Raw genomic sequence first — 25554 nt, forward strand, 5'->3', positions numbered from 1 at the left:
CTTTAACCTCTTTTAATCTAGAACTATTTTCATAGCCTGTTTGTCTTTTACAACATTAGTATTTTTAAAAAATGTTTACTTATTTATTTTGAGAGAAAGAGAGAGAGTGTGTGTGCATGCATGGCATGGGATCAGGGGAGGGGCTTAGAGAAGAAGGGAAAAGATCTTAAGCAGGCTCCACCCTGTCAGTGCAGAGCTGGACAAGCAGCTGGATCTCTTGAACCCTGAGGTCATGACCCCAGCTGAAACCAAGAGTCAGATGTTTAACCAGCTGAGCCACCCATGCAATTCATGACATTAGCATTTTTGAAGAGTATAGTCACATGCACCCTTTTTGTAAAATAGTACAGTTCTCATTTTGTGTGTCTGATGTTTCATCATGATTAGATTGGAGTTGTGCATTTTCAGCCAGTCTACTTCACAGGTGATGATGTGTGCTTTTCAGGGTGGCACCTTTCCAGTCATGGGCAGTTCTTTCCCCTCATTGGTGACGTTAATTTTGTAAAAATATATATATTTTTTAACATTTATTTATTTTTGAGACAGAGAGAGACAGAGCATGAACGGGGGAGGGTCAGAGAGAGGGAGACACAGAATCTGAAACAGGCTCCAGGCTCTGAGCTGTCAGCACAGTGCCCGACGCGGGGCTTGAACTCACGGACCGCGAGATCATGACCTGAGCTGAAGTCGGCCGCTTAACCGACTGAGCCACCCAGGCGCCCCGGAGATGTTAATTTTGATCTCTTCGCAAGGTGTTATTTAATTTCTCCTCTCTTCCAATTTTTTCCCCTCTCTTGCAAATAGTAAGCAGTTGGTGTGGGAGGGGCACTTTTAAGACCATGCAAATATTCCAGTTTTTATGAGAATTTCCCCCTGGATATAATATCCATTGACAATTCTTACCAGATTTTATCTTTACTATCATGGTTGCAAAAATGACTGTTTTCCAACTCCAGCCCTTCAATCAGCCCTCAGTATTCTACTATAAGCAAGAGACCTCCCATTTATTTATTTATTATCCATACAGCCTCAGGAATTCCTTTTTCCCCCCAGTGGTTTATAATTCATTACTGAATTTAATTATTTTGGTGCTCAACTGCCCTCTCCTTACTTTCTGCCTGAAGATTTATAGTCAAACTCTGTGTCCATAAATTACTCAGATTAGTTCTCCTAAAAGTCAAAAAATACTGTATAAATTAGAGGTGTACACAGGTGTTACTCTCATCCCTTCCTCCCATTCTTATACACCCCAATTCTTATAGATAACCAAGTTCATTGTTTTCTCATTTATCCCTTCTGTGTTTCTGATTGTAATAATGAGAAGATACACATGTATATATTTTTTCTTATTTTCTCTCTTACTCAAAAGGTATCACACTTTATATACTAAACATGTTCCTGCTTTTTTTACTTCATAATATCTCCTGGGAACCACTCCAGATCAGTTCATAGAGCTCTTCCTCACTTTGTTTTTCACAGCTGCATAGCACTCCATTGTATGCAGGATGTATGGGTACCACAGTTATTTAGCCAATCTCCTGTAGTTGGACATTCAGATAATTTCCAGTATTCTGCAATAACAAATAATCTCGCATTGAATAATCTGTGCATATGTATTTTCATGTTGTTGAGGTTGTGTGGTTGGAGGGTGTAAGGGTATGTCATTTTGTTACATATTGCCAAATTCCCCTCCATTGGGATTATACCCTTGGAATTGTACCTTTTTTTTTTCTTTTTTATACATTCCACTAGCAATATATGAGAGTAACTATTTCTTCATAGAGTATATTAACAAACAGTTGAAATCTATTAATCCAATGAGTGAGAAGTGATATCTCAGTGGTTTTAATTTGTATTTTGTCATATTGTGAGTGAAATTGAAGATTTTTTTTTTTAGTTTATTTCTTTTTTTCAACGTTTATTTATTTTTGGGACAGAGAGAGACAGAGCATGAACGGGGGAGGGGCAGAGAGAGAGGAAGACACAGAATCGGAAACAGGCTCCAGGCTCTGAGCCATCAGCCCAGAGCCTGACGCGGGGCTCGAACTCACGGACCGCGAGATCGTGACCTGGCTGAAGTCGGACGCTTAACCGACTGCGCCACCCAGGTGCCCCTAGTTTCTTTCTTTTGAGAGCAAGAGAAAGAGAGCTTGAGCATGAGTGGAGGAGGGGGAGAGAGAGGGAGAGAGAGGGAGAGATGGAATCTCTGGCCAATTCCACACCATCATCTTTTAATATGGCTAAGGACCATATTTATATTTTTTGAGTGAATTGTCTATTCATATTTTTTGCCCATTTTTAATAGGATTTTTGGTTACTTTTTATCAGTATTTAAAAGTTCTTCATAAATTAGGGATATTGTAAATATTATTCCAGTTCTTCAGATGTCTTTTGACCTTGCCTATGGTGCTTTTTGGTATACAAGTTTTCAATTTTTATACAGTCAAATGCGTCTGCCTCTGGGTCTGTGTCATAGTTAGAAAGTCTTTTACTACACCAAGAATAAAAAGGAATTCACATTTTTTCTTCTAGTGCTTGCACAGTTTTTTTTTCTTTTGTACAATTAGATTTCTTATGCTTTTGGAGTTTATTTGTATGTATGATTATGAGAAATGCATATAATTTTATATTTTTCCAAACCGCTGTCCAGTTGTCCCAGTACTTTTCATTAAAAAGACTATTTGCCCAATGATTTCAGATCCCACCTTTATCATACTTGTATAGAAAGTTGGGTCTGTTTCTGAACTGTTCTGTTCTAGCCACCTGTCTGTTCATGTGCCTGTACCATATTATTTTAGTTTTAGAAGCTTTGTAGTATGTTTTAATATCTGACTGGGCTCAGTCCTCCCCACAGCTTTCTTTTCAGTATTTTCCTAGCTATACTTATGTATTATTTTTCAATGAGAATTTTTGAGTTAACTCATATAACTCTATGAAAAAGCTCATTGGTATTTTTGTTGGGATGGCATTAAATTTATAATTTTGAATATAACTAAAAATAACTCTGGCAAAAATATTGCCACTATTGAAATATTGTTCAGCAATTGATCCTTTTTAATGACTGTGATTTAAATAAAATATTGTAAGTTTTCCAATTTGTCAACCTTTTATTTTTATTTCATGTGCCTATGAAATAATGTAAGTACTGACTGGTATTTAATTTTTATTTTAGATTTCCATGGTGTCAGTAATTCATATTCCTGATAAGACTTATAAACTTTCCTGTAGAATATTATATCAATATTTACTCCTGGCTCAAGGTCAATTTCATGATCTTAAGGTAAGTACCCTGTCATCTTTCTATGTCCCTTTTGTTTGCAGAGTTTCAAAGAATGACTATTTAGAAAGAGATAATGTTTCTCAGTCACAGAGTTAGCTGTTGTTTGCTACTGGGTTTGCTAACTCACAAATTTTTAGCAGCTTTTATGACTCCCAGTCATAATTAAAAGGTAATTGTCATTTGTGTTTATCCTTAAACTTGTTTCTTTGGTTTCCAGCAACTTTTCATGTCTGCAAATAGTAACTCCACTCCCTCCAGCAATTCCTCTCCAGGAGAAAAAAGCACAGACCGAAGTTTGCTAGAAAAGGCTGGACTGTCTGAAAGTGAAGTGGAGCCCCCTGAGGAGAATAGCAAGGACTGTGTTGTTTGCCAGAACGGGACTGTGAACTGGGTGCTTCTGCCGTGTAGACACACGTGCTTGTGTGATGGCTGCGTTAGGTATTTTCAGCAGTGCCCTATGTGCAGGCAATTTGTGCAGGAATCTTTTGCACTTTGCAGTCAGAAGGAGCAAGAAAAAGACAAACTGAAAGCTCTTTGAGAGTATTGTTAAAACTGAAAAATACACCTTCCACTGAAGATGTCGAATTTGTGTTCTTGGAATTAATTGTCACGTGGAATCTACAGTATTGACCATCAATGAAAATTCTATTTTAACTTCATATTTGTATGGTACATGGATGATGAAATTAATTCCTTCCTGTTCACTATGGTAAATACTGGAATACCATCTGTGTTGATAACATAAAAATTCATTCAACTCTTGAGAAGAATGTAAATGTTTGGCCTTTTATCAGCTAGAAGGTTTCATATAATGTTGATTAGGAAAAATCTTAAAAGCAATTCATCTAAAATTTGAGGAGATAAATGCCTCAAGATTTCTGGATGTTCTGCCTTTGACATAATCTGGAGTGGAATTTGGGAAAAATTGAATTCTTCCTAAAGTAATTGTATGTTCCCCATTTTATAAAGGAGTAGGACAGGGCTTCCATCTTTAAAACTTTTCCAAAAATAACAGTTTTTATAAATATCCATGTAATGGTTTTTAATTTTCCTTATAGTCACATAAACACAAGTCTTAATTTTAATATAGCTTCTTAAATCATAAATGCAAGATACAATTCTTGACTGTTCTCAGTATATCATAGATTAAAATGATACTCATCTGTAGGAGGCAGATATATCAAACATATAATAAAATTTCTTGGCTAATTAAAGGTATTGTCAAATATGATTAGGTTAGCAGAATGTGACCTATCAGGGAAGATCTGTGAGACTCGTAATGCCTTACCTTAGATTTCCTCCCGCATAGCAAATCCATCCAAAACTGGAGAGGTTTTGGATCCAGAAAAACTGCTAAGAGAAACAAATAACTATTTTTTTCTAGCGTATTTTTATTCCACATAAACCCATATCTTTCAGAACAGTCACATGATAGGCAAAAAGCCCCATCCCCCATGCTTTCCAAGATGACGAAGAAAAAGGTAAATCAGAACTTTCTGTGTCTTCAGGGGAAATTATCTTCAGTTCACTAAGAAATTAGATCACGGCAAATAAACTGAACTTCAGGGAGATTTTCAAGACTTTTTTGTCCTGTTTGTATTAGAATAATGCCTTATCTTTGTATCAGTGTTTTTACATAATGTCATTTCATTTTAATCAAATACAACACTCTGAAAAAGACATTACCTATTCTCCATTGTATACACCAAATCAAACTTTTGTCTCTGTTCAATAGCTATGTAATAAATATGTTCTAGGGGCCAGATTCCTTTGGGGGTCTGGGCTACAAAGCATCAGGCAAGACTTCTGACCCCTAAGTATTTGTGCCTCCAAGGAGCACTGACAGCATATCCCACCTCAGAAATTCCTTGAGCTCTGTTCCAACGGTACCACTGGAAGGAGGGCCATTAAAAGTCTGCCGCAGTCAGCTAGCAACAGTTCATCTGGGAAACTCACTTGGGTGAAAATTGGGGAATTCCTCAGAGATCATTTTGCCCATGTCAGCCATCCTGTTTCTCTTCACAGATCTGTCCAAGACATAGTTGCTTTCTCATATGCGATGGATTCCACCTGCAATCTTCTCCATTCCTCATAATTTTTTTATTGTAGTAAAATATACATAACAGAAAATTTACCATTTTAACTATTTTTTTTAATGTTTATTTATTTTTGAGAGAGCGAGCACAAGCGGGGGAGAGGCAGAGAGAAAAGAGGATCCGAAGCAGGCTCTGTGCTGACAGCAGAGAGCCCAACATGGGGCTCGAACTCACAAAGTGAGAGGAGATGACCTGAGCCGAAGTCATGCTTAACCGGCTGAGCAACCCAGGCACCCCCCATTTTAACTATTTTTGAGTGTACAGTTCAGTGACCTTAAGTATATTCACATTGTTGTGTGACCATCATCAGTATCCATCTTCAGAATTTTTTTATCATACAAAACTGAAATTCTATACCCATTAAATACTGACACCCCATGCCCTCTCTTTTTAGCCTTTGACTATTGGAGGTACTTCATATATATGGAATTACACAATATTTGTCCTTTTGTGTCTGACATTTCACTGGGTATAATGTCTTCAAGTTCATCTGTGCTATGGCATATATCAGAATTTCCTTCATTTTTAAGGCTGACTAATATTCCGTTGTATGTATATACCACATTTTGTTTAGGTATTCACCCATCATTTTTTATAATTCTTAAAGATGATTTGCCCTTATCTCCTCTTGCTGTGACTAAAGTAATTGATTTTCCTGCCCTTGGTAGTAATAAATATGAATAATTTGGTAGGTAATCAAGTAAAAACGAGTGCACTGACACCTAAAGGCTTATTTCAGCATTTTCCAGTATCAGTGAATAAGTGACATTTTGTGGGAATATCTATAAAAGCATTGTATTTGAATGCGTTGTTAGGGAAAGTATTTGGCTTATATAGATTAGTGACTACTTTCCAAAGATATATAAAATTTATCATCCTAACCATTTTTAAATGTACAGTTTAGTAGTGTTAAGTATATTTGCATTCTTGTGCAACAAATCTCCAGAACTTTCTTATCTTGCAAAACTGAAATTATACTCATTAAACTGTACCTCTCCTCACTACAGCCTACCACCATTCACAGTATAATTGTGGTTTTGATTTGCATTTCCCTAATGGCTTAATGATGTTGAGCATCTTTTCAAATGTTTATTGGCCATTTGTATACCTATTCAGATCCTTTGCCCATTGGGTTGACTTATTATTGGCTTGTAAAAGCTTATATTCTAGATGGAAGTCTTTTATCAGATACATGATTTACAAATATTCGCCATTCTTTGGGCTGTCTTTTCACCTTCTTGATGGTGTCCTTTGAAGCACAAAAGTTTTTGGGTTTTTTTTTTCTGTTTAATATTTTTATTTATTTTTGAAAGAGAGAGAGAGAGAGAGACAGAGTGTGAGCGGGGGAGGGGCAGAGAGAGGGACACACATCTGAATCTGAAGCAGGCTCCAGGCTCTGAGCTGTCAGCACAGAGCCTGAAGCAGGGCTTGAACCCACAAACTATGAGATCATGACCTGAGCTGGTTGGATGCTCAACTGACTGAGCCACCCAGGCTCCCCAAAGCACAAAAGTTTTTAACTCTGATGAAGTGCAACGTATCTATTCTTTCTCTTGTTACTTGTGCTTTTGTTGTCATAACTAAGAAGACTTGGCCCAAGTTAAGGTCACAAAGATTTATTCATATTTTGTTCCAAGGATTTTACCATTTAGTTCTATGATTAATTTTGAGTTAAATTTTATATATAGTGTGAGGGAGGGGGTTGAGCTACATTCTTTTGCAGGTAGATCCTCAACAAATACTAGCAAACTGAATTCAACAATAGGTAAAACAAACCCCATGATCACATGAAATTTATTCCAGGGATGTAAGGATGTTTCAATATATGCAAATCAATGTGACACGCCACATTCACAAATGAGGGATAAAAATAATAAGATCATCTTAATAAATGCAGAAAAAGCACTTGACAAAATCCAACATCCATTCATGATAAAAACTCTCCACAAACAGTATAGAGGTAAGGTATCTCAACACCCATCCAAGTGAATTCCACAAGGCTAAGTAAGGACTTGCATTTATCTTGTTGATCCTCTATCTCTAGCACCAAGAACAGCAGCTAGTTCAAAATAGGCCTTCCAAGTATTTGTTGAATGAATAAGTGATTGAATGAATGAACAGTGTTTTGGGAGTAGAAACAGGAACAGGAGAGTCTGGACTCTGTTGAGCAACAATCTAATGGGAAAGGTAGACATGTCCTCTCAGGTTCACCAACTGTTACCATTCACTGTACCCAAGCTGGAACCATAAGAGTTACCCTAGACTCCTCATTCCCTTACTCAAAAATTTACCAACTCTTTAGATCCTTATTCTCAACTGGATTACTGTAATAGCATCTTGATCCTGATTTTCCCATCTTCAGACTTTCCCCATTTCAAACTCCAAACCATCCTCAAAACTTATTTATGTTATTGACATTTTCTGCACCTATTCCAAGATTAGTAAAATTTAATTTCTCACACAGATGAAAATAAACATGACTTCCAATATTTTTTCTACACTACTCTGTAGGTTGCTACACTTCAAACCACCTTTAATACTGATATCTATAATGCAAATTGAATTCTATTGCTCGGTTTAATATAACTGCAATGAGTCTTCAATACCTTTAAGATTCATTCATTCATCTGTTCAGCAAATATCCGTTAAATGGCAAACTCTGTGCAAAGCAATGGGAATACACAGATAAACATGTCTTAGGCAGTTTCTAATCTATTGAGAGACACAGAGAAGTAAACAGGCAAAGTCGTAAGTGCTAAAATAGGCTTAAGCTGAGCATATTATGGGAGCTTATGGAGGAAGCTACCTCAGACTTGGAGGATGAGGAAAGGCTTCCTAGAGGAAGTGACAGAAAACCAGGACCCGAGGGACAGTTTGGTGTTGACTACGCAGGGAGAACAGCATTTGTAGATCCTTTTATGTTCAGGGAAATGGAAATAATTCAGACTAGCTGGAGTGCAGAGTAAGAAGGAGAAAGAGGGAATGAGTCTGCAGAGATGGCCTTCTTCAATTTCGTTCATCAATGTCTGATAGTTTTCAGACTGAAGATCTTGGCTAAATTTATTCCTATGTATTTTATTCTTTTCAATGCAGTTGCAAATGGGATTGTTTTCTTAATTTCTCTTTTGATAATTCATTTTTAGTTATGGAAACACAGCTGATCTTTGTATATTGATTTTATATCCTGAAAATTTACTGAACTCATTCATTAGTTCTAACAGTTTCTTGGTGGAGTCTTCAGGGTGTTCTATGTATAATATCACATCATCTGCAAATAGAGACTGTTTTACTTCTTCCTTTCCGACTTGGATGCCTTTTATTTCTTTTTCTTGTCTAATTGCTCTGGCTAGGACTTCTAGTACTACGTTAAATAAGAGGGGCAGGAGTGGGTATCATTGGATAAACTGAGGCAAGATCAGCAAGGGCTTGATGAGAGTTAAACTTTATCATGAAGGTGAAGAGGAGTCGTTGAAGGCTAGCTGAATGTGGTGAAAGAACTGGTATGTTGGTGGGGACAAGGGGTCAAGATAGAAGGCCCAGAGACTATTAGGAAACTAGTCATTTGGTGGTGGTGGTGGTAAGCCTGATGCTTGGGAGGATGAAACAAAAAATGCAATGGCCTAAAGTGAAAAAGAGCTTGGGTGTTGGAGGAACAGAGAGAAGGCCTGTGTGGCTGGAATTGAATAAATAAGGAGGAGCCATGTGGATGGGGTTGGAGAGAGGCCAGGCCTTATTGGCTGTGGCAGGAGCTGAGACTGTCTTCTATGCGGTGGGAAGATACTAAAAGTCAAAGTAGGGGGGTGACCTTGTTTGAGTTGCACTTTTAAAAGACTGAGGGAGGAAGCATCTGGGGAAGAGGGTGGGCAAAACCAAGAGTTTAGACATTTTAAGTTGAAGATGTGACATTATACCTACCTTACTTGTTTTATTTAATTGGTTGAACCTCTAGCATTCAATCTCTTCTGTGTTTATCACAGCTACGTCCTACAGAAATTCTGCAAATTTGTACCAGGTATAGGACTGAGCCAATTAGCCAGGTTAGGAGGAGGAGGAATAGCTGTCATATAGTTTCTATGATCTGAGCACTTTCTGTTTGTGCCAATGACTAAGCTATTGCCTCCCAGCTCCAGACCCACCCTTCTCTCCACTTTGTGATGGTGGGGTAAGACTCTGTAGACCCGCGGGCTGCCTATAAAGCTTTGCAAGTCGAGGGAGACTGGCAGGAAGGAGACTCCTTCCTGTTTCTTTCCTGTGGGCTTCCTGTTTTTTCAAGCATTACCTCAGTCTACCTCCTTTCCCTGGCAGTGGTGGTTGATTCCAGGAGCAGCAGGTGAATCTCCATTGCAGTTCTGCCAACATTTGCCAAACCTGCCTTCTTGTCTTCCCACTCAGGACACCAGCCCCAGCCCAGCAGCACCCCCTCCTCAGAAGTCTGAGTAGTTCGGCTCCGGAGGCCCCTCTTCCACACCTCTCAGGCTTTATAATCCCAACTACTTTACTATGTTTCTCCAGCCCTGGGGGATGGTAGCTGCTTTCTGCAATTGCTACTGCTGAAATTTGCTACCTCTGAAATACCTTCATGTTTTTCCGTTTGACTTTTCAGTCAACAACTTTTATGTTAATAATCTCTGATAAAATAACTGTTGTGTTTTTTTGTCTCCTGCCTATACTCTAATTGAGACAATTAGATACAATTACCTCCCATCATCCTGGCTCAATTGACTAAAGTAGACAGAAAACTGAGACCAACAGGTTAATGGCCCATATTACACAGCGACTAGCTGGTAGAGTTGGGATTTGAATTCAGTTTTGCTTTATTTTATTTTGCCTGAAGCTTGTGCTCTTACATGCTAGTCAGGTGACTACACTTGGACAACATTGTCCGAAAAAACACATGGTTTTTCATCACTGAACTGTAGATACAATTTAAAAACTCTTTCATCATTTTTGTTGCTCTTCTCGAGCCTATTATCAGAGCCAGCATTTCCCAAAACATAGTCTAGGCAACGCTGTACGACAAGCCCCACGAAGGATGGGTTCTGGGCTCAAGTAAATTTAGGGCCTGCCCTGGACTATACTCTCCAGAAGACGTATAATGAACATTAGCTTAAGAAACGCTTTGAAAAGCCTTGCAAAAAAATATGTAACCAGGTAGTTTTCTCGTAACTTTTCTGACTGGGAATATTCCAGGGATGTGGAAAATGTTGGACTAATCAATATTAAATCAAATATATCCTGGGCAACAGTAGCACCTGGTTAGGAGAAAGTTGTTGGTGCCAGAACTGGTGGGATGTTCTTATCATACAGGGGTTGCTGCAGAGAGTATTGGGGGAAATTATAACAAATTACAAATATAACAAAGCTGACTAATACCACAAGTATCACAAAATCTATAGACAAAGATAATATTAAGTAGAATTTTAAAAGTTTATTTATTTTGAGAGAGAGAGAGAGGGAGAGAGAGTCCTAAACAGGCCCCACACTGTCAGCACAGAGCCCCACACAGGGATCGAACTCATAAGCCTTAAGATCATGAACTGAGCCAAGATCATGAGTCGGATGTTTAACCGACTGAGCCACCCAGGTGCCTCAGTATTAAATAAATTTTAAAAGAATATTGGGGAAGGGGAGTCTGACCTTTGATTAGATTGTAGAAATATGACCCTTTTGTACATTTTAAATTTTCAACTAATCAAACTTGTGGACACATTTCAATCACACTTTTAGTGGAAAAGACATTGGTAATTCTGAAATTAATAACCAGGATTACAATAAAGATTTGATGACTTCTGGGACAAGTGATTTTACTCTCGTTCTCTTATGCCAATCTGGGACAATTTATCCCTCCAAAAGGCCTAAGGTCCCACTTTTACAATTTTGACCTATATAAATCCTGTAAACAGGAGTAGTTTTGCAATGCTTACATTTAATCTTCTGACTATATTTACTTGAAAATTTATCTATGACACCTTGTGAGATGGTTTATTGTAAAAAAAACTATAATTAAAACTTCATACATTTGTTTATTTTTAAGAAATGTGAATCCATCTACATTTGTGTTTGAAACTGTGGTTCAAAATTTGCTTATATTTATATTTTATTTAAATAATTGTGCCAGTTAATTGGTTTGAATTATATTGTTTAGAAATCAGTCAAAATGTAGTATACCTGACTAAATGTTCTAAAACTTAGAGTTAGCTCCTTCTTATTTAACTCCATCTAGAGAAAGCTGTCATAAAAGTTTTCTTCATAGAATATTCTTTAGTCTTAAAAAGGAATGAAATTCTGATACATACCACAATATGGATGAATTTTGAAAGCATCATGCTCAGTAAAGGAGACAGAACACAAAAGGACAACATTGTGTGATTCCACTTCTGTAAGGTCCCCAGAACAAGCAAATCATAGAGACAGAGTAGCTACTGGTTAACAAGGGCTGAGGGAATGGGAGACAGGGAATTGTTTCTTAATGGCTACAGAGTTTCAGTTTGGGATGATGAAAAGTTCTGGAAATAGTTTGTAGGGATTTATGGTACAATGTGATGTATTTAATGCCACTGAGTTTTGCACTTAAGAATGGTTAAAAGGGTGGGGCCCTTGGGTGGCTCAGTCAGTTAAGCATCCAACTCTTGATTTGGGCTCAGGTCATGATCTCGTGTTTCATGAGTTCAAGTACCGCATCGGGGTCTGTGCTGACAGCTCAGAGCCTGGAGCCTGCTTCGGATTCTGTGTCTCCCTCTCTCTCTGCCCCTCCCCTGCTCACATTCCATCTCTCTCTCTCAAAAATAAACATTAAAAAATTTTTTTAAGTCTTTTTTTTTTTCCGGAAGAATTCTTTAAATTGAGGAACTGAAGGAAATTTAAAAGCTATCCCAAGAGAAATAAGAACTTTAGTGAAAAGTGAAACCAGATTCCTCAAGAGTCCCACTGTCTTACCTGAGGTTCACCTGGCTAGGTTGATGGGGGGGGGAGGGCAAACACCTCGGCTTTTGGCCTGGATGGGGCCATGACCCCATGTGAAAATGTACTAGGGATATGGAAAGCCGGTGCAGGCAATTACCACCGTGCCCTGAGCTCATGAAACCCCACTCTCTACCCTAGTGTGTGCCCCTGCCAACACAGGTGTTTCTGAGGTTCCTCTAATGAGACTTGAACTCAAGGTTAGTCTCCCCAAGCCACGGCTCCTGGGCCTCACCCAGCTTGCTTTCACTGTTGCTATCTTAGCAAACCTGACTCCCGCTCTAGCCTTCCCGCATTCCATCTGTCACCAGTTCTGCGGTTCCTTCCTCCACATCTCTCTCTTTATTCCCTCCGATAATGACTCAAGGCCTGGCAAGGCTGTCCTAGGCCTTACTGCATGAATTTTGAGAGAGCATGTCTCCATGTGAGGCAGACCCAAGAGGTAAAGTAACCAAATGAACACACTCTAATCCAGGCACAGAAAGAAGGAAAATTAATATTTATCAAGTACTTAACTATGTGCCAAGTAAGTGCCAGTTGTTTTCAGGCCTCCTAACAAGTTGATGAGAGCCAGCAGTGCACTTATGTTTAAATAACATCTTTTTTAGTAAGCTCTATGCCCACTGTGGGGCTTGACCTCACCACCCAGAGATCAAGAGTCACACGCTCCACCAGCCGAGCCAGTCAGGCGCCCTTAAATAATATATATATATAATTATGTATATATATACATATACATATGTATATACATAATATACATATACATAATTATATATATACACATATATATGTATATACATATACATATTTAAGTTTATTTATTTATTTTGAGAGAGAGAGAATCCCAAGCTGTCTCTGCACTGGCTTGGAGCCCAATGCAGCGCTCGAACCCATGAACTTCAAGACCATGACTTCAGTCAAAATCAAGAGTCAGACGCTTAACTGACTGAATCAGCCCCCCTAAATAGTATCTTTAATGCAGAATAGCTGTGCCTACTTCTCAGGAAGCACACTAGATCCTAGTGGCAAATACAGTTCTATCTGGTGCAGATATCGACTTGGTTCACTTCCTTTTTTTTTTAATGTTTATTTATTTTTGAGGGGGGCGGGCAGGACAGAGGATCCAAAAGGATCCAAAGAGGATGTGGTGTTGAACTCATGAACCGTGAAGTCATGACCTGAGCCGAAGTCCAACGCTTAACCAACTGAGCCACCCAGGTGCCCCCTGGTTCACACTATCTTTTTTCAAAGTTTATTTATTTTTGAGACAGAGAGAGCACACAAGAGAGTGAATGCACAATCGGGGGAAGAGCAAAGAGAGGGGGAGACACAAAATCCGAAACAGGCTACAGGTTCTGAGTTGCCAGTGCAGATCCTGATGCGGGGCTGGAACCCACAAACTGTGAGATCATGACCTGAGCCAAAGTCTGACACTTAACCATTGCTAATTCCTTCTCTACATCTCGACCTGAACAGCCTACTCTCACCAGCATGCACATCAGCGGTTGTATACCTTTTCTGAGGACCGAGGACTGAGAACCACCTGGACTCATCCCTCTCGACCAGGAAACGGATTCCTCCATTTGGCACCTCTGTTTCTAGCTCACCTACATCCCATTCCACTCACATGACTGCCTAATCGTCTGCTCTTCGGAAGTTAGAATTTGCACTAAAGCTCATTTTACATGAGATTGTCTGATACGACACATTTATAACCCGAGGAGACCTTCATTCAGCTCTTTCAAAATGTACAACTTTCAAAAACTCTATACTTTTGTTCACTTTTCCCTTGAACGTATAAAATGTTTCTTCATAGATCAGAGCAGCTTTTGAAGAGACGTTTCCGCAGCCTCACAGTGACGGGGGTGGGGTCGGGTAGGGACAGGCATTGCATTACTGGGCATCAGGCACTGGGAGGCAGTGCATGTGCTATTCACTCAAGTTTCACAACAGCCCTGTAAGATGAGTAGAATTTTCTCCATTTTATGGGTGGTGAGATGGATGGTCCCCTCTCCATGATTGCACAGCCGGTCAGATCACATTTGGAGTCCCTTGTCCAATTCCTAGGGTCACATGAAGCCAGGGGATAGTATGTCTGTTTAGGATGGTCCTTCAACAAGGAGATGCCAAGATTAGATGTATATGCTATTTATTGGGGGAAATACCTGTGAAGGTTCAATGGGGAGGGAGTGGGACAAGGCAGGGAGAGCCTTCAGACCAGGACTGTGAAAACAGAGAGGAAAGAAGGACTGAGGAGGAAGGGCTTCAGACCACAGCATAGTCCTGAGAAAGTCTCCACTAAGTGGATGGGGTGTCCCTGAGCAAAGAGACAGCAGCTGGTGTTGGCAACACCATCCTGTGGCAGACCCTTGAAAAGGAGCTGACAGGTGCATGTCCATGGCTGCCATGGGTGCAAGTTACAGAGGGATAGACCAAGTACTTACAGAAAGCACATTTTAATCATCAATGCCAATGGCCACTCCAAGGTCATCGAAACGGCCACTTAGATGGAGGGGTGTGACCTCTGAATGCAGAGGGGTGCAGACTTCTGAATTTCATGGGCCAGGAAAACCAGGAGACCAGCTAAAGTCACCAAGTTTTGTGTTTTTTTTTTTTAATTTCTCCAAATAAGGATATCAATAGCCCAATATTACTATCATTTACTATAAGATACTTTAATACCTCCCCTACCCCTCAAGCAGGAAGAGCATAATGTCAGAGTAAAGTCCTTGAAGCTGAATAAATTTGGAACAGTGAAAAAATGAGAATATGTTATTCTTGCTACTCTTGTTTTACTGCAGTTGAGGTAAAAGTATGCTCATGGACTGGGTCTCAAAACACAGTAATAGGGTATTTAAGTACAGGATGGGGCACTGGACCCAGAGTCTTCTGAGGGAGCTTCCAACCCCGAGATTCATTCATTCAACTCACAAATAGTTACTGCGCACTTCTGGGTGACAGGTCCTAGAAAGTACTGAAGGTCCTGAGGATAAATAAGAAAGAACGGGTCCCTGCACTTGTGGAGCTGGAAATCTGGTGAGTGGAGAGAGATCAGGAACAAGCAATACAAGTTCCGTTGTGGTACATGCTTCGGTAAGGAAAGGGCCTCTGCTTTAGATAGTGGGCTCTAAAAAGGCCTCTCTAAGAAGGTGACATTTGAGCTAAGACCTGAGGGAGGAGTCAGCCTTTTGAAGTGCTGGATGAGGAGCCAGAAAGACATAATTCTCCAGGAATAGTAAGTGCAAAGTCCTCCAGAAGAGAATGAGCTTGGCACATTTGAGGAACTGAGTGTAGGCGGGGGGTGGGGATGCAGCATGAAATGAGGTAAGAAGGGGCAGCCGGTGAAATCAGGCGGGGCATAGTTCCAGGGTGTCTGGCTCAGAGTCCACTCTACCATTATGACAACCTTATTTCAGTGACAGATATTCCTCTTTGTCGACATACATTGCACAATTTCACAGGAAAGTAGAGTATAAAACTGCTTGAAGTGAGATGTCTAGGTATTTCCCTAGGATCATTCAAAGGGACGTCCTTACCGTACGAATTCATCAGGCGTTTCCTTTTGCAGGCTAAGAGAAAAGAATTCGTCTATCAGGGGTTGACATATGTTCAGCAAGCTTGTGAGATTTTGGCATATATCTGGCATGGCTGAGTATTAATTTGCATGACAACTCTACCTTCCAAAAATCCACACATTCCCCACCAGCACCTTTTCATCTGTAGCTGCTCCATGTGGGAAGACATCCTCTATCCAGATTCTTGGGACTGGAATGTGGGGACCAGGACACTTAGAGATGGACCCGAATGACACACCAAGAAGAGAAAAGTGCTACCTTTCATCTAGTGAGAGCTCGCTCTCCTCTTAATGCTTCTGTTGCTGCTCCCACCGCTTCAACAGGCCGTCCCTTCAGATGGCTTTGTACACCTGTGCACTGATGCTCCCCCACTTGTCTGATCTTAAGAATCACCAGGGCACCTGGATGGCTCAGTCAGTTGAGCATCTGACTCTTGATTTCAGTTCAGTTCATGATACCAGGCTCGTGGGACCAAGACCCACATCTGGCTCTTCACTGAGTGTTGGGATTCTCAGCCTGGTTGGATTCTCTCTCTCTCTCTCCCTCTGCCCTTCTCCCCCACTTGCGGGCATGCTCTCTCTCTAAAATAAAAAAAATAATAAAATAAAACATTTACATATAAAAAAAAAAGAATCACCAGGGGCTCTTGATAGAAACATGGACTTCCAGGCCCACTCCCAGAAGATTCTAATTTAGAAGGTTTTGGTGAGGGCTGCAAATATGAGTGCCTTCTACTAGCAGCCCAGGTGATTCTTACCAAGCGTGCTTAGGAAACTCTACTTTGAGGTTCTTCAGAGTTTTCTAACTTAGCGTTTTCCAAACTGATCCAATCACAAAATGACCTGGAACATTTTCTAAATATACAAATTCTCAAGTCCCAGCCCAAAAGAATCAGAATTATCAGTCAAGGGGCCTGGGAATCTGTATGGTACTAAACAGCCAACGTTCATCTTGTGACAGGGGAAGTTTAGTAAACACTCTAATTGAGAATCACATGGAAACTTTAAGATTTAAGATTCTGATTCACTACATCTTTTTGGGGGGCAGGGAGGGAAAGAGAGAATCTCAATAAGGCTCCATCCATGTTCAGCACAGAGCCCCACATGGGTCTCAATCCCACGACCCTGGGATCATGACCTGAGTCAGATGCTCAACCAACCGAGCCACCCAGGCACCCCCTGATTCACTACACCTACAGAGGAACTCAGAGATCTGCCTTTTAAAATAAACTCCCAGGTGATTCTGATGTGTAAGGTTCATGGACTCCCACTTTGAGAAACACAGCAGTCAAGTTTAATATTATTACAACTCATACCTTTGTTCTTAACGCCAAAGCATTGACAGCATTTACTATGAACTTGCACATCTCCTTGCCTTTGCAAATGGTGTTCACAAACCCCATCTCTGTGTTTTTAAAACCTTAATACTTAACTTTATTTTTCAATTTTTTAATTAAGAAAAATTTCAAACACACAGAAAATGTGGAAAGACAGTTCAGTGTGCACCCATTATACTCACTGCCTGGTTCAACACTTGCCACATACATTTTAACCATGTACCTTTTTGCTAAACAATTTCAAACTAAGCTGCAGACATCTTGACCCCTCACCCAAACACCTCAGCATGAATATCCTTTAAAAACAAACAAACAAAAAAAACAACTATTCTCTTTCATGACCACAATACGATGGTCACATCTAACAAAACTAATAACTAATAATAATCGCCTAATACCAATATCAGTATCCCCAATTGTCCCCCAATGTCTTTAATAGCTAATTTTTCAAGCCTGGAGGCAATCAGGGATAACACATTGCATATGGTTGTTATATGCCTTCTGTCTCTTTTAATCTAGGACAGCCCTTCCACCATTTTTTTCAGACCAGTTGTCTTTGAGAATATCCCTCTTTCTGGATTTGTCTAATTGTTCCCTCGTGGGGTTGTACCAAACATACAAATAAACATTCTCATACAAATATATGTGTATTTGTATTTATAGCATATTTACAGAGAGACACAAAAGTTTGTTTGCTCTCTGCCATCCCATATAACCTTTCTCCTCTCAGTCATATTTAATAATATTATCCAACACTATATGCCTGCACTGTTTTAAGAAATTTAAATGTATTAACTTATTTACTCATAACAATTAGGTAGATTTGTTACCAATGAAATTAAGGCACAGAGTGGGAAGTGACTAGTAAAAGGTCAAATGGCTAGTCAGTTGATAGGGTTGTGTTCCAAGACTCAGGACTCTTGCTTTAGAACTGGGTCTCTTAACCACAAAAACAGAATCATAGCATAAACATTATTCTATGACTTAAAAAATGCTTATTTCTAGGCCAATACATAGAAATTTGACTCATCATTTTTATCCCCAACAATTTATTATACACATGAGTATACAAAAAAATTGGAAGAATTGAATGCTTAATACCTATACACTCTAGATTCTATAATTAACATTTTTTTCATGTTTATCACATATTACTTTACCTATAATCCCTTTATCCATCAATCTATCATATTTCTGATGCATTTTTTCCAACTATAACTCATTTTTAAAAACAGTTGTATAAGACTTACAGTATGGAGGTTTGATAATTTATTCACACATTACTCTGCAGTCTAGTGTTTTGCTATATAAATAATGCTGAAATTAACATTCTTGTATATTTTTGTATACCTTACAGTAATAATGCTATAGTTGCAGTAGGATAGATTCCTAAAATTTTGCCCATCTCTGTTGAAACTATCCACTGAGCACCAACACATAAGGCACCAGATGCCTACTGTATTTCTGAAATTTCTGGCAGAATTTCTGCCTCCTCTGGTATTGTTCAACACTGTGTGCAATCTTCCCCTAGACCTACTGTGTATTGTACCTTTCAGTGAAATGTGTGTGTGTGTGCGTGTGCGTGCACGCACACCCCCATACTTTATGTTCTCCACTAGAGATTAAAGAGACCATGCCCTCTCTTCGACTTTTGTATCCTCCATTTGCCCTGCACAGTGATTTATATTAGATAAATACTTCTTGTTGAATGAATTAGTGAATGAAATTCTGGAGAAAAGTCCAGAGCAGCAGATAGTGGCCAAATGCTGGAGTCTTTGTATTTCAGGCCAAAGAGCTTGGAATGTATTCAATGTTGATTCAGAAACCACAGGAAGTGTCTGAACCAAGGGCTGGAAAGACAAGAATGTTGAGGCCATGAGGCACAGTAATGAGGCTAGGACAAGACCCTGGAGGAAGCAAACAGACTCCTAAACAATTATTAGGAGTTGAAGAACTAAGTTTTACAGTGTAGTTTTTTCAGAATACTTTCTACACTTAATTTTAGCCAGTCGTTTTGAGCTTATGCAGTGTTTTGTTTTAACTTTTGTATGTATGGTGGAAAAATTAGACAATATAGAGAAACAAGATAATAATCCTCAGTAATTCCATCATCCAGGGAAATCACCAGTAGTTACCATCATGGTGGAAATCTTTTCAACACCTTTTTCTATGCATATATGCAATAAAATCTATATTTTAATATATAATGGATATATATATATATATATATATTAGATAGAAAACGCCATCTGTAATGTTAGATAGAAAACACCATGTTTGATAGAAAATGTTAGATAGAAAACACCATGTATCTCAAACATTGTATCTTAAACATCTATCTTAAACCTGACACAGAATAAATGCTCAATATAGATTTATTAAATTATTGAATTAATGAAAAATATTCATTGTCATTCTCCCTTTGGTGGAGATTTTAATACTTCGTCAAAAAAAATTTTTTTTAATGTTTATTTTTGAGACAGACAGAGACAGTGTGAGTGGGGAGGGGTAGATAGAGAGGGAGACACAGAATCTGAAGCAGGCTCCAGGTTCTGAGCTGTCAGCACAGAGCCCATCCTGGGGCCTGAACTCATGAACCACAAGATCATGACTTGAGCCAAAGTCTGATGCTCAACTGAGTCACCCAGGCACCCCCAGATTTTAATACTGCTAACACTTTTGCTAATTAATAAAGCAAATAATTAAAGATAACTTGTTCTAATGTCTCTATAACTAATACACTTTTTCTTGTTTTATGTTATTACTCCTAGAACTATGAATTTAAAATCCATAGACATGGGCTCCTGGAGATAGCTTATTGATGTAAACAATACCTAAACATGTTCTTAAGCAGTGACTTATAAACATAGCACTGATTTAGCTGGACTTAGTCATCTTTGAAACATTTGAACATTTGAGTTATTTGATAAAAAGTATTACTCACCGAGCAAACACTAATTTCTTTCCTTTGCAGAGTCTAGGGAGGAGAAAAACAAAAGAATGTTAAAAGAATGTGAATTCATTTGATATTCTGATCTATCTTTTGTTTGGTACACCATGATGGACTCAGTACCTGTGCTCTGTGTACTCACTGCCTAACCCACTGCCTGGCATAAAGTAGGTGAACAATAGGTATTTTTCAAATGACTAAATAAAAAATAGTGAACACAGACATAACAACAATGTCCTCTATCTCATATTTTCATTGCTTTTCCAAGGGGGTGTGAACCTTTAGTACTTGTTAGCTACTTCTTAATTATCCACAAAAATTGGGTACAGGTTCATATAGGAAAATTCCACATTTAATACACAAACATATATTTAGCTGATAGTATTCCTTTCCTTCCTTCAGAGTCTTGACTTCACTCTGAGGAATAATGAAGCAGCCTCACTGGGTTTTATCTATATTCTCTGTCTTATCAGAGAAAAGGCCCAGAGGCATGGAAATCACGAGTATTGTCATCCCACAAAAACAAGGGGGACTGGTAACTCATTCCTGCTCATCTTTGTATTTCTCAAAAGTAGCTCAAAAATTAACTAAATCAAGATCTTTTCCTCGGTTAAAGGCTGCTGTAAGAACTACATTTTTCCAGTAGGTGGTAGTATTTTCTTTCTTCAGCATTAGAATTTTTGAAGATTGCCTCAAGGTTTGTTGGCTTTGGTTTTTTTTAGTTTTACTATTCCTTTAGTAATCTGCAGGTGACAATAAATACGTTAATGAAACTGATGTTTCTTCCACTTAAAAAAAATTATATCATTCTTGAGGGCTTTCAAAGGCTCCAGATGGAGCACTTCTGCTTTGGCTGCCATTGATAGCAAAGTATATACCAGGGTAGACTGTGCTGGAACTCTCCTTCCCACTTCCCGATAGACGTTATTACTAAGGACTAGCTAATTGACAGTAATGTCTTGGAGAAAATGATATGACAAGATTTTCTGCCTCTATAATAATAACGCAAAATAAAAATAAAACATTGACCCTAGGATTCTCGATTTTAGGGAAGATAGTCATTAAATTATGCAGATACCTTTCCTGGCTGGTTAATAATGATCTTAAACAATTATTCACATATCCTATTTTAACGAAAACATCTAAACTTCTGCAGCCCCACAAGACCTTTCAATACCCCCAACAGAGGGTTAGGTACTGTCACGTGTCTGACACGGAGTATACGGTGCAGGAACTAGGTTTGAGGAAGGAAGGAAAGATTGAAATTCCAGGGGCATATCATATGCTGTAGTTGAAAAACGGAAGTGTGAATTAGTGGAATAATATCTCAAATACTTTATCCTCAAAAATACTGTGTTCACGAGAGTAGGGAAGGCTGGGTCTGAAGCACGTATTTCACTGGTTTCTCAGAAGTACTCTTATAAACAAAGCTTCAAGTTGCTGGAGAAAGTGTTCAAGGGCTCAGTGTTTCACTGAAAACACGGAGATAGCCCGGATTTGGCCATCAAGTCCACCCGTGAATATTCACCTGATAAAAGAAGGTACAGCGATTTTCAGGTTTTAGGGGATTTTTAACCCCTACTACTAACCCTCTACTTTGGAGACCATACCCGGCGGCGCTTTTCCAGCCCACCTTAGGCTGCTCCACTGGCCGCCGCACCCCGCTATTCTCTTCCGCGCCGGTGGAACACTGACCCAGACACGGCCTCGGCCTCGCGCACTGCCCAGGTCCAGGTCAACCGCCCAGCCTGGAGACTCCGACGCGCTGACAGGTGGCCTCGCTCGCCTTCCTGCCGCCCAGGGCGGCGCTCGTCTCCCACTCCACACGAGAGTACTCAGGCAGAGCTCCCAGGCTGGTCCCAGAGGTCGGGTGGCTTCCGGAGGGGAGAGAGAGGCCCAAGAGGGGGGCCGGGTGGCCCGCGAGGCCGCCGACGAGAGCAAAGGGCAGCCAAGGCCAGAGCCAGGTGAGGGGTGATTAGGCCAGGCACTTCTCGGGCCCCTTAGACAAGGGCCACAAGGAAGGAGGCCGGCACCCAGGCACGCCCAGCTCAGTGCACCGCCCCTGGGCCTCGGAGACCCCCGGAACCCGTCCACGCCCCCCGCGGCAGGGACCCCACGTCTCCACCGCCCGCCGGGCAAACAGATCTGCCACCCCCGGGCCCCAGGAGGACTCAGGGGTCACTCGAGTCGGCGAACCACATTCCCAAGGACGAGCAGCCGGTGGCAGCACCGCCCCCTCTCAAGCGCCCTCCGAGTCTTCTACTGCCAGCGCTCGGGCGACTCGAGGGCCCCGACCCCTCCAGAACTCTCAGACGGCCGGGGAGGAATTCACTCGGACCCCTCCCCTTCTCCAAACTTCTTCCCTCCGCGGGGCTGTTCTTCCAACCCGACCCCTCCGCGCCATCCGGCTCCTCCCTCTCCGCTCCCCTCCCCTTTTCTGGTCCCCGCGTAGGAATCCGCCCCCCCACCCCCGTCGCCCGCGGGGTCCGGGGATCCTCCCCCCGACTCCCCCCGCGTGCCGCCGCCGCCGCCCGGGTTCCTCTCCCCCCTCTCGGGCGCTCCCTGCCAAGCCCATGATGTAATGGTGTATGTTAATCAGTAGCATGTGGGGAGCTCCGGCTCGGCGGCTCAGTCCTCCGCGAGCCGACACTGGAGGCGGCAGCAGCGGCGGCGGCGGCGGCCCGGACTCGCAGCACCGCACTCTCTGAGCGCCGCCCGCCCCGACGGCATGGCCCGCAGCCCGCGCTCCGGGCGCCCAGACCCTCGCTGAGAGCCGCCTCGGCCCCCGACCCGCGCACGGGGCCCCGAGCCGCCGGGATGAGCCGCGCCGAGGTGAGCGCCCCCACCCTTCTGACCGCGGCAGGGGACCCGCCGGTCACTGGGTTCTCCTCCCAAGAGCCTTCCCCCTCTACTCGAGAAGTTCTGGGAGGCGGGAAGCGGGGTGCCGGCAGCGAGCGGCCCCTCGAGGGTTGGCCGCTGGGCTCTTCTCTCCGCCGCCAGCCGCCACCGGACAGGGATAGGACTGGGGGAGCCCCCGAAGCTGAACTTTCTTCTTTGCGGTCGTTGGGGGGCGTGTGCGGGCGGCGCTGAGCCGCAGTCTCGGCGGAGCCGCCTTGCCCGCCGGGGAAGCAGTGCTTAGGACTCCGGCTGTCTCCGCGCTCGGCGCGCGCCTGGAGCCGTTCCGCCTTCGGCCTGGGAAGCGCGGGCGAGGCGCTGGGCTGGCCGGACCCGCCCGTAGGCGGTGGCAGCCGGGGCAGAATGCCTAAAGCACACACGCGCGTACACACAAACGCACACGCACGCACACATCTGATCGCTCAGGGCAAAGCAGGCCCTCGGAGACCTCCCGGGTGGGCTGGAGAGGCGCGGCGCGGGGGACCCGGGGCTCGGGCTGCGCCTCCGCCCGCTGGGCACGGAGCTTTGGGTGGGGAGTTTATTTTTGTCTCGAGCTGCTGCCGCGGCTGCTCACGGCCTAAATCCAGAGGGGCGCCTGGCGGCGGAGATGCTGGCTGTTGCTGTAGATGGAGCTGCAGCCGCTCGGCTGCTTCTCCGGGAGGTGGAGGAGGAGGAGTGGGAGGAGGGGGAGGTAGAGAAGGAGGAGGAGGAGGAGGAGGAGGAGGAGGGGGAGGAGGAGGAGGAAGGAACTCGGGCTGCCGCTGCCTCCGCCTCTGTTTTGCATTAGCCCCCACCCCCACCCCCGCGCCCCTTCGCAGCCGCATTGCAAGTTTTCCGCGCGAGGAAGATCTGTTGCTGGTGCTGGCGTTTGCAGGCTCAGCCCTCGAGGCCACCCCGGGTGGCGTGTGTAGGGAGCACTAGCCGTTCGCAGAGGCAGCAACAGGAAGCCGTGGGGTCTACTCCCGCACCTGGGAAGGAGGCTTCTGGCCATTCCCGGAACGGGAATAGCTCATCTCCCGCATCCGGGTGCGGAGGGGGCGGCCGGAATTTGGGGGGACCAAACCCCCAGCGGGGCGCCCCCCCCCGCCCCCTCTGATGCGCTCGTTTCCCGGGCGCGCTCCCTCGCTGGCCGAGGTCTCACTGCAGCCTTTCTCTCCTTCCAGTGGTGATCGCCGCTCGGGAATGCGGGTGTGAAGGGTCCGAGCTGCCGCCCAGCGGGGAAGAGACCCCGGGACGCCGGAAATCACCATCCCGGAGCTGCGAAAGGGGGGGGGGGAAGAGCATTCTTTCAGTTTGTGTGCCTTGTGGGGAATTTTTTTTTAATCGTTATTTTTTTAAAAAGAAACATTTCCGTGCTACTGTCTGTCATCATCTCTGGGGAAATCAGCCAGAACCACCGGAACATAACTGAAACCAGACGAGAGAGGCAGGAGCCGAGGCAGTACCTGCAGCGTCCGGGCACCGGAGCCACCTTGGAACGGGAACGCGTCTCCGGCGGCCGCGGGGCTGCGGCTCCGCCAAACTTTGGGGCGGGCGGGGCGGGCTGGGGCGCCGAGGGGGCTTCGTAGACCGAGGGCCGCCCCCTAACCATGATGTTTCGCGACCAGGTCGGGGTGCTGGCGGGCTGGTTTAAGGGCTGGAACGAGTGCGAGCAGACTGTTGCGCTGCTGTCTCTGCTTAAGCGCGTGAGCCAGACCCAGGCCCGTTTCCTCCAGCTCTGCCTGGAGCACTCGCTGGCCGACTGCGCCGAGCTGCACGTCCTCGAAGGCGAGGCCAACAGCCCCGGTAAGTGCGCGGCCGCCGCTGTCCCTCCTGTTCCCCCCTTTCTCCTTCCCCCATCCCCTCCTGCTTCCCAGCCTCGGGCCTGGGCCCCGCCCCCGGCCGCCTCCCAGCGGGTACACCGAGGGCGCGGGCCGGGGCCCTTGGCATGTCACCCTTCCCTGCCCCCCCCACCCCCAGTCCCTGCGCCCACTTACCTCCGCTGGCCGCTTTGGTTTTTTGCCCACTGTCAACTCCTTCAGCCCATTCCGTGTGGTAGCCACGGTAGCATGAATGATTGATTTTTCTCTCATGCAGTTTCCTGGGAAATAAGTAAGTCAGGTCACGTAGAGTCTGGATTTTCTGGGCTTTTTTTTTTTTTTTTTTCCTTCTTCTTTTGGGCAACGTGGCTCTCTGGATTTCAGCAACACATGAAGAAACCCGGGCTGCCCTTCAGAGAGCCAAGCTTTGATTAGGCTGTATGAAGGATACATGAAAATTCAATTTTATTATTCATTTTTCCCCATGGATATTACAGTTTCAGAGCTCTGTCTTCAGACTAATATGCAGGTGACGCTACATTCGCAGTTTGTATACTATGAGGTTATACTTCTTTATCACGACCTCGTCGTGTCGATGTGGATCTTGTAGAAACGGTCTTACAGAAAGGGTTTCGGTAGAGAGCAGGCATGAATCAGGGTCCT

The 25554-nt window shown here is 43.0% G+C and overlaps 2 protein-coding genes across 6 annotated transcripts in view; both read left to right on the forward strand.

Annotated features, from left to right (window-relative positions):
• Positions 1-4950, forward strand: part of CGRRF1 (cell growth regulator with ring finger domain 1) — a 29499-nt gene extending 24549 nt beyond the window's left edge. For all 3 annotated transcript variants that reach the window (XM_015082551.3, XM_027065745.2, XM_053224470.1), the window contains exons 5-6: positions 3173-3280; positions 3498-4950. In XM_015082551.3, the coding sequence (XP_014938037.1) occupies positions 3173-3280; positions 3498-3818 (429 nt within the window). In that variant the 3' untranslated portion in view covers positions 3819-4950. The remainder of the gene's footprint in view (positions 1-3172; positions 3281-3497) is intronic.
• A 17938-nt stretch (positions 4951-22888) lies between these two features.
• The window catches only part of SAMD4A (sterile alpha motif domain containing 4A), a 214006-nt gene continuing 211340 nt past the window's right edge, over positions 22889-25554 (forward strand). For 2 of the 3 annotated variants that reach the window (XM_027065747.2, XM_027065750.2), the window contains exons 1-2: positions 22889-23029; positions 24256-24877. In XM_027065747.2, the coding sequence (XP_026921548.1) occupies positions 24682-24877 (196 nt within the window). In that variant the 5' untranslated portion in view covers positions 22889-23029; positions 24256-24681. Of the gene's footprint in view, positions 23030-23849; positions 24119-24255; positions 24878-25554 lie in introns of those variants that run through there. The other variant, XM_027065748.2, reaches the window with a different exon arrangement.

This window comes from Acinonyx jubatus, chromosome B3 (assembly GCF_027475565.1).
Source record: "Acinonyx jubatus isolate Ajub_Pintada_27869175 chromosome B3, VMU_Ajub_asm_v1.0, whole genome shotgun sequence".
NCBI classification, from domain to species: domain Eukaryota; kingdom Metazoa; phylum Chordata; class Mammalia; order Carnivora; family Felidae; genus Acinonyx; species Acinonyx jubatus.